Here is an 8,618-nt window from a genome sequence, read left to right as displayed (position 1 = left end):
ACCGCCGAGAGCACGCTGCGAGCACGCGACGACCCCCGGGGACCCCTCGGAGTCCGCCCGGCGATTCTCTGGGCGGCGTTACCCGAGATCTGGAGAGTCGAGAGTCATGGCTGCCAAGGAGGTGCCGTGGAGGCGCCTCACGGGGTTGTCGTTTGGGATGTATACAGATGCAGAGATACGGTAAATACGGCAGGAAGGACAGGTCGCTTCAGGCAGCGATCAGACATTAGTTTCCCCGGGAATCCGCGTGTCACATTGGGGGCATTTAGTTAACGTGGCCGCGTGTCATATCTTGTCGGCCTTTTGTCAAAATGCTTGTTGCTTTTCTGACCAAACCCGGCTGTTATCCTCCGTTTTTCTACGTTAAAGTTTTCGCGTTTGAGAATTTCAGCCTTCTCCAATGTGGTGCCCCACTCACTGTGTGTGAGTTTCCATTAGTGTAAGGCAGGGTAGGTAAAGTTAGCTCTTCTATGACTTGTGGACTTCAACTCCCAGAATTCCTAAGCCAACCATGCAAGTTCAGGAATTCTGGGAGTTGAAGTCCACATGTCATAGAAGAGCCAACTTTGCCTACCCCTTGGTGTAAGGTACAGTATACTGTAGTGACATTCTGCAACATAAACATTAGAAAATGCTGGGGGAGACTCTCGCTTCCTGGTTGTAGAGGACAGTTCATGATGTTTTTACTTTGACCATAGTATCAGTCTACATCACTGGTTGGAACATAAACCTGGACAATTTAAAGGGCTATTTGCAAAGTTCAGTTGATATTTAGTCATTGACTGACTGCACCAAATCTTCCCTTATTTTATTCTTTTTATGAAATCAGTGCTTTTGTTTCTTTCTTTTCATGTCTTAAGTAAAGTATCATCATTTGATTGAAAGTGCCCAATTCCAGTCCATTTCATTTGCTGATAATAAAATGTCAGCTGATTTTAAACTATGTTCAACTTTCACATGTTCATGCTTCTTACATTGCATTCCTACTATTTTTACAATTTTAGATTTTCTTGTATTGAACGTCAGCAACTAGATATCATATAGGTTTTAATCTAGTCATAACATGAATATGATTAGCATTCAAAAAGATTTCCAATTCTTCCTCAATAGCATGTTGAGCCCTAGTTGATCCAAGGGGCCCATAATGCAGCACAACCTCATGAATTATTTTACCTTTATCCATGTGGTTTTCTTGGTAAAAATAGGATTATACTGATGAATTTAGACACCTCCATCTTAGATCTATGTCTGTCTGGGTGATAAAGGCCATCTGGAAGGAGACATGCTTTGTGGTTCATATAGTAGTATATGCTGCTTTGGGGCACTTCTTTGAAGAAGTAGTGATATACGCATCCTCAAGAAACCTTCACTAGACCCAAATATTCTGGATCTAATCTCAAACCTTTCCCTTCCAGTGAATGTTGTTGAGAAGGTGTTTGGGTTATAGTTCTGGAAGATATGCATTATCAATTCTAAGCACTTTTCAATCTAATTTCAGACTGCTGCATACTACAGTACTCAGAATCAGAATTAGGAAGAGATTTCTATATCTTCAAATAGTATAAGGAAATTAGGATGAAAATGTGTAAAGTGGGTATTAAAATATATACTATCTAGCAATTCAGTTAAGCTGTTTTGAGCCTGTTGAATTTGACTTGGTTTTCTGTGCATTAAAACATAACATTTTTTTCTTAACATATGCTTTCAGTTAATGTCATATAAACAATTATAGGACAGTTCTATGTAACAAATCCCCTGTAAAACATTCTGTAATGTACAAGTTTGCAAAATATAATTCTTCCTTTCATTTTAGTGTAAAAGAACAGATATCTCAGACAATTGCTGTTCTGGGTGAATAGTTTCTGAGTTTATAATGAAAGCTGTAAAACATCTAGGAAATTAATACATGTAGAATTTTTTTATATTGTGAAATGTAATTATTAATTTTAAGATTTCTATGGCACTTTCTTTGCCCCCCCCCCCTTTGCTTTCACTTTTAGGAAACTGAGCGTAAAATCTATAACCAATCCTCTTTTTCTTGATAACGCGGGTACTCCATCCCCCAATGGACTATATGATTTGGCTTTGGGTCCGCTTGACAACAAGGAAATTTGTGTTACTTGCCTGCAAGACTTCAACAATTGTCCTGGTCATCTCGGTCACATAGAACTACCCCTCACTGTTTATAATCCTCTCTTTTTTGATGTAAGTATATTAAAGCATAGTTTTGTCATATGTGGATATCAGTAAATTAATCATTACATTCAGAATTTGAAAATAGAAGTATTTGTAATTAATAATATACAATAACTTTTCCACTCTGTAATTTTATAATAAAATAACATTGGCATGGTGTTAAACACATGTGAATTAGCATTATAATAAAGCAACTGTTCTTATTTTCAGAAATTATTCCTTTTGATGCGAGGTTCCTGTTTGAATTGTTGCCATCTAACATGTCCACGAACTGCAATTCATTTATTACTAAATCAGCTAAAGCTACTAGAAATAGGATTGATTCAAGAGGTTCATGATCTTGAAGCAATCCTGAGTAGGGTAAGTTTTATTTTGCTTAATCTGTTTTAACAGTATTTCATATATTATAATGTCATATTTTTCTCAGTTTTTAGATGAAAGCTCAAGTGCAATTAGTACTGAAATTGAAGAAGTATTAAGTTGCCACACAAAGAATATGCTCCAAAACAATCAACTTAGGGACTACAGTGCACATGTAAGTAAGAAGAATCAATATATAATGCAATTATTTACACTGTTTTTAATGGACAGATTCTTCTCATTTCCCATTAATTTGTGAATCAGTGGTTCTTTAGAAAATGTCATTTATTTCGCCTTAACGTATGACATTTTTATTTCATAGTTTGAGGCCAAACTATTCTCTAATTTCATCTTTTGCAAAAGTAATGCAGTATAATTGTGGGTTGCTCAGAAAAGAAAACAGAGTTTTCTGTCTGCAGGCAGGAAACTCCTGGATTAATTCTTCCTATTATCTCTAACATTTGGAAGGGTATTACCTAACAAAACTAGTTAGTGGATGTAGGTGGCATTTGTTGCTTTGTTAGATAATATTTAGATTAGAAATCCTAGCTAATAGGAGGAATTAATCCAGAATTTTCCTAGCTATAAACAGTTCATAGGAGATAAAGTATACGTGAGACTAAAGCTTTGTGGATGCTTCAACACAATAGAAAGTAAGTGATGAAGGCCTGCTGTTCTCTTTAGTGTACAGTGATCCCTCGAGTTTCGCGATCTTGAGCTTCGCTAAACGCTATATCACGATTTTTCCACCCGATGACGTCACTCTCTTCCTTCCTTTCTCATCTTTCTCTCTCTCTTTCTCTATCTTGCTTCTTCCTCTCTCACACTCTCTTCCTCCCTCTCTCATCTCTTTCTTTCCTTCTCTCTCTTTCTCTATCTCTCCCCCTCTTGCTCGAGCGGCCGCCTAGCAGCTGATCTGCTCGGCAGCGCAGCACCAGCGAGGAGCCGAAGATCCGGGTTTCCCCTTTCCGTGGGCAGCGGGGAAACCCGGATCTTCGGCTCCTCCTGCTGCTGCGCTGCCGAGCAGATCAGCTGCTAGGCGGACGAAGGAACCTTTCCTCGGTCTTCCCCCGCCGCCCACGGAAAGGGGAAACCCGGATCTTCGGCTCCTCGCTTCCTTACGCCAAACGCGTATTTTTTGAGCTGCTTGTGGGAGTGGCTTTGTGCAGAAGGAAAAGAGGGAGGAGGGAGAATGGCTGAGGGACCCCCCTCTCCCTCTGTAGCGAAGGGTGCGCGTGCTTGCTCTGGGCGGTTGCGTGACTGATTAAAAAGGTGGCGACTGGGAAAGGAGCGGCACGCGCCCTTCCTTAAACGACTTATCGCTGTCGTCGTCGCGTGGTCAGAGCCGCGTCTGCCTCTCCCTTCTGCGCGCTCTCGTTCTGTCCCCGTCGTGTGTGAGTGTGCACCGGTGGGGGAGGGGAGCAAATGAGGCGTCTCTGCCCTCCGCCGGTTCATTTTTGTATTCCTCCCTTCCATGGTTGCTGCTCCAGCCCTCTGGTTGAATAGCCTTTGGCTGCTTAGCCGGGGCCCTAGGAAAGAAAACGGAGGGGGTGGAGAAAAGGTGACGACCTGGCGGTGGTAGCGAGAGGCAGCAGTGGAGCGAGAGGCGGGCGAGTGGCTGAGGCCCAGAGGAGAAAGAAACGGGGAGCGGCGGCAGCTGCAGAAATTTTTGGCGTAACCACTGGAACCTCCGGGACGGATTTGGGTTGTTCGGTGTGGAAGGATTGGATTTAACGTGGTGTGCTGATTGGAGGCGTCGTTGTCGGCGGCGGCGTGTTGTGCGGGGAGCGCGGAGGGGATCCTGCCCGCGCCCGCTCCCGCCTCGGCCGCCTGCAAGGATAATTCTGCCCTATCTGGACCATGGCCGCCGCCGACGTGCTCTTCGAGGATGTCTATGAACTGTGCGAGGTGATCGGCAAGTAAGTGGCCGGGGTGGGGAGTGGGGAGGAAGGAGGCAAATGGGCCAGGAGCGGGGAGAGACCAAAGCAGCGAGGAGCCGAAGATCCGGGTTTCCCCGCTGCACACCGAACAACCCAAATCCGTCCCGGAGGTTCCAGTGGTTACGCCAAAAATTTCTGCAGCTGCCGCCGCTCCCCGTTTCCTTCTCCTCTGGGCCTCAGCCACTCGCCCGCCTCTCGCTCCACTGTTGCCTCTCGCTACCGCCACCAGGTCGTCACCTTTTCCCCACCCCCTCCATTTTCTTTCCTAGGGCCCCGGCTAAGCAGCCAAAGGCTATTCAACCAGAGGGCTGGAGCAGCAACCATGGAAGGGAGGAATACAAAAATGAACCGGAGGAGGGCAGAGACGCCTCATTTGCTCCCCTCCCCCACCGGTGCACACTCACACACGACGGGGACAGAACGAGAGCGCGCAGAAGGGAGAGGCAGACGCGGCTCTGACCACGAGACGACGACAGCGATAAGTCGTTTAAGGAAGGGCGCGCGCCGCTCCTTTCCCAGTCGCCACCTTTTTCATCAGTCACGCAACCGCCCAGAGCAAGCACGCGCACCCTTTGCTACAGAGGGAGAGGGGGGTCCCTCATCCATTCTCTCCCCTCCCTCTTTTCCTTCTGCACAAAGCCACTCCCACAAGCAGCTCAAAAAATACGCGTTTGGCGTAAGGAAGCGAGGAGCCGAAGATCCGGGTTTCCCCTTTCCGTGGGCGGCGGGGGAAGACCCAGGGAAATGCCGAGCAGATCAGCTGCTAGGCGGACGAAGGAACCTTCCCTGGGTCTTCCCTCGCCGCCCACGCAAACTCCACCATCTACGCATGCGCGGCCATAGAAAAAAAAGGGCGCGCATGCGCAGATGGTGTTTTTACTTCCGCAACCCTACATCCCGAAAAATCGATTATCGCGAGGGGTCTTGGAACAGAACCCTCGCGATAATAGAGGGATCACTGTATTCATGGATAAATATAACAAATGCTTATGACATTGGAGGTTTTCACTACAGAGTGAAATTTTAAATTAAGTTTGTTCTTGTTAATGCTCACAATCGACTACATTTAAATTTGTGTTTCATTTACATAATAATTTCTAGAACTTTGCTTTTTATTCTTGGTGTAGGTAAAAAATGTATGTGAATGTAGAAGTAAACTTGTATCTCAATTTTGGAAATTACACATGACTTCAAAGAAATGTCCAAACTGCAAGTAAGTTTTTTTACCCTAGGCATTTTAACTATTCCTCCCAAGTTTAAACACCATTAGGATTTGTCCTCATCTTGGGTTAATGTTTCTGTTTTTCCCCCTCTTCAACAACTTCAAGAGCAGGAAGATCACTTGTTCGCAAAGAACATAACAGCAAGCTCACTGTAACTTATCCCACTGTCGTATCTCAGAAGTCAGGCAAACAGACAATAGTGGAGGAAGTAGCAAGTATGTGTATTTTGTTATATATTACACACACATAGATCGCAAAAATTATTATTGAGAAATATTTTTGTCACACCAGAACAGTTATAGAATATGCCATGTAGATGTAGGTACAACTTTTAGACTGCTTTCTGGATCTAGGTTAAAAAGTAATAGAAAGTTATGGACATTTTAATAAAAGATGCATTTATAAATTATTTCAAGATTACAATTTATCTGGTCTTTCTCAAATTTAAGAGTTAGAAGACATATAGTGAAATTAAAGCTAATCACAAATCCCATAGATTTTCAGTCTTCACTAAAATTAGCCTGAGTGGGTTTTCTTACTTATAAGCCCTATTTGAATTGAATTGAATACTTTATTTGACTATTTGCGAGACCTCCTTCTACCACATACTTCCCAGCGACTGATAGGGGCCTATAGGATCAGTTTTCTCCAGATCCAGTCAGCTAAACAATATCGGCTGGTGGGCCCCCGAGGGACCGCTGGCAGGCCCTGTGGCTACTCTGGCTCTTTGGAACCAGCTTCTTCCTGAGATCTGGACTGCCTCCACCTTACTACCCTTCCAAAAAGCCATAAAGGCCTGGCTCTTCCAGCAGGCTTGGGATATGCATGGTTGTTCTTAATTATTTTAATTATCTAATAGCTGTTTTTAGATTGTTTCGTTGTTTTTGGGAGCTTTTATGTAATTTTATCTGTATTTGGGGCAGCATATAAATCCACTTTATTTATTTTCCAAATGGTTTGGTGTCTGGATGACCCCTGGAGTGAGATTGAAAGGCAAAAGGGAGCACTGAGCTCCCTCCCATATTTGGGTATGCCAAGGGACTCGACAGAAAAACATGTAATCTTTCCCTGGCTCAGCTGATAATAGGGAGTAGAGCTTGTGGTTTAGAGGAAAAATCACTGCCTAGCAAGGCATAAGTAGTCCAGGTTTGAATCCTAGAGGGGTATGGCTGGCTGACGAAAGCTAAAAAGCTTGAAATATGTTTTGGTCTGCAATACTCTGTTAGCGGCATCCCAAAGGGAGGAACTGAAAGAGTTTATGTGCAGGATGTGAGGGATCTGCAAATACCTTCTCAGCCCTCCTGACCTGTGCAATATAAGGTCTTCTATAAAAGGCAGCCTGGCTGCACTTGTTTTTTGGACTCTTAATTATCCATTGAAATCTGTACCAGTTTGATGTACCAAACTAGACAGGTAGAAACTCTCTAGTTTGGTATAGCAACCAAATGGGATAAGTACAAATCTGTAGTTTCATAAACCACAATGACTGATGTCATATTTAATGACTAAATCAAGCACCCTAAGCAGCATAATGTCTGAAAACAGCCAAATCTTAATCCATCCAACAATTATCCGTGGATTTAGAAGTTTTTCATATAAAGAAAGTATATTTTACTGTCTTTGCAAATCGTGTGAACCCAAAAGGTGAATTATTCAGTTTTTATTTGACACAGTATATGAACCGTACTCTTTGGATTAACATGATGCTCATATTCACACAACTATTATTTATTCACAATAAATATATAAATCACAATAAATAGAAAATGATGTGTGCAATATAAGATGGCAGTTGCCTACTGACTGAAAATATCTGGAGAAAAGTAAATGCAGAAATTGTTTCAAGATCCTTGTGAAAGATGTCAAAACATAAAATAATTCAAACTTCTTAGCTGTAGATGAAACTCAGCTGGCAAAACGAGGCTATATGACACCTTTGACTGCCAAACAACACATTGAAGTTTTGTGGAAGAATGAGGGTAAGTGAATAACACTGCTTGCTGCTGTTAAGAATTAATACCTCTTTTCAATTTATCCCCCCCCCCAAAAAAAAAGACACTGAAAGCTATGGTATGGCTGATCTATTTGATTTTAGTAACTATACACGCTGCTATAACTACCATATGCATAATTTTGAATGACTTATAGATCTCATCAAGTAATAATAAAATTAAAACTAAAATGTAACAGTATAAATGTAAAATGACAGTTAAATAACTTTATAGTCAGAAACATCCCATTCTCTAGGAATAATCATAGTCTTCGGAGAGGGGCGGCATACAAATCTAAATAATAAATAAATAAATAAATAATAAACATCAGGGGAAATTAAAATGACCCAGCACTGTCAGTCAGAGTCAACTGAAAATGCCGGGACGTAATTGCTGGGGGAGAAGCTAACAGGATCAGAGCATGTCTGATATTGGGAGAGTGCTGTTTGAGAAAAGGGGATAGTGATTCAGAAATAATGAACTAGAATCTGAAAATTACATTTCTTAAGGGACAGAACTCTAAAGGGAAACTTATCTCATTCCATTTGTGGACAGATACTGCTGAGAGAAGGCAAACCCAGTAATACAGTATTTAGATCCTGAACCATGAAATGTTTTATAAATAACAACCAGCACTGAGTTACTCTACAGATAGTATATATCTATGAAATCTATAATTGGGCCTATGCAAATTGATGTATATTAATGCTTAAAATACAAAACTCAGCTCTTAATTATCACAACTATAATTTAGATGATTTTTTTCAGTTGAGATCATTGAAATAAATAAGAGCTATGCAAACATGTTGAGTACAATTCTTGCAAAATTTCTATATACTGTATACACATTTCTCTGTTCAAAGCTGTACTATATTTACTATAGAGATCTTACTAAAAGATTAATGAAA

At 41.9% G+C, this 8,618-nt stretch overlaps 1 protein-coding gene across 2 annotated transcripts in view; it reads left to right on the top strand.

The window, feature by feature from the left end:
* The window catches only part of POLR1A (RNA polymerase I subunit A), a 45,554-nt gene continuing 36,936 nt past the window's right edge, over nucleotides 1-8,618 (top strand). Inside the window, exons 1-7 of one of the 2 annotated variants that reach the window (XM_070727853.1) lie at nucleotides 1-180; nucleotides 2,001-2,205; nucleotides 2,407-2,556; nucleotides 2,624-2,731; nucleotides 5,624-5,709; nucleotides 5,825-5,934; nucleotides 7,612-7,698. In XM_070727853.1, the coding sequence (XP_070583954.1) occupies nucleotides 107-180; nucleotides 2,001-2,205; nucleotides 2,407-2,556; nucleotides 2,624-2,731; nucleotides 5,624-5,709; nucleotides 5,825-5,934; nucleotides 7,612-7,698 (820 nt within the window). In that variant the 5' untranslated portion in view covers nucleotides 1-106. Of the gene's footprint in view, nucleotides 181-2,000; nucleotides 2,206-2,406; nucleotides 2,557-2,623; nucleotides 2,732-5,623; nucleotides 5,710-5,824; nucleotides 5,935-7,611; nucleotides 7,699-8,618 lie in introns of those variants that run through there. The other variant, XM_070727854.1, reaches the window with a different exon arrangement.

This window comes from Erythrolamprus reginae, chromosome Z, assembly GCF_031021105.1.
Source record: "Erythrolamprus reginae isolate rEryReg1 chromosome Z, rEryReg1.hap1, whole genome shotgun sequence".
NCBI classification, from domain to species: Eukaryota; Metazoa; Chordata; class Lepidosauria; order Squamata; family Dipsadidae; genus Erythrolamprus; species Erythrolamprus reginae.
This window is presented reverse-complemented; position numbering and strand designations above follow the sequence as displayed.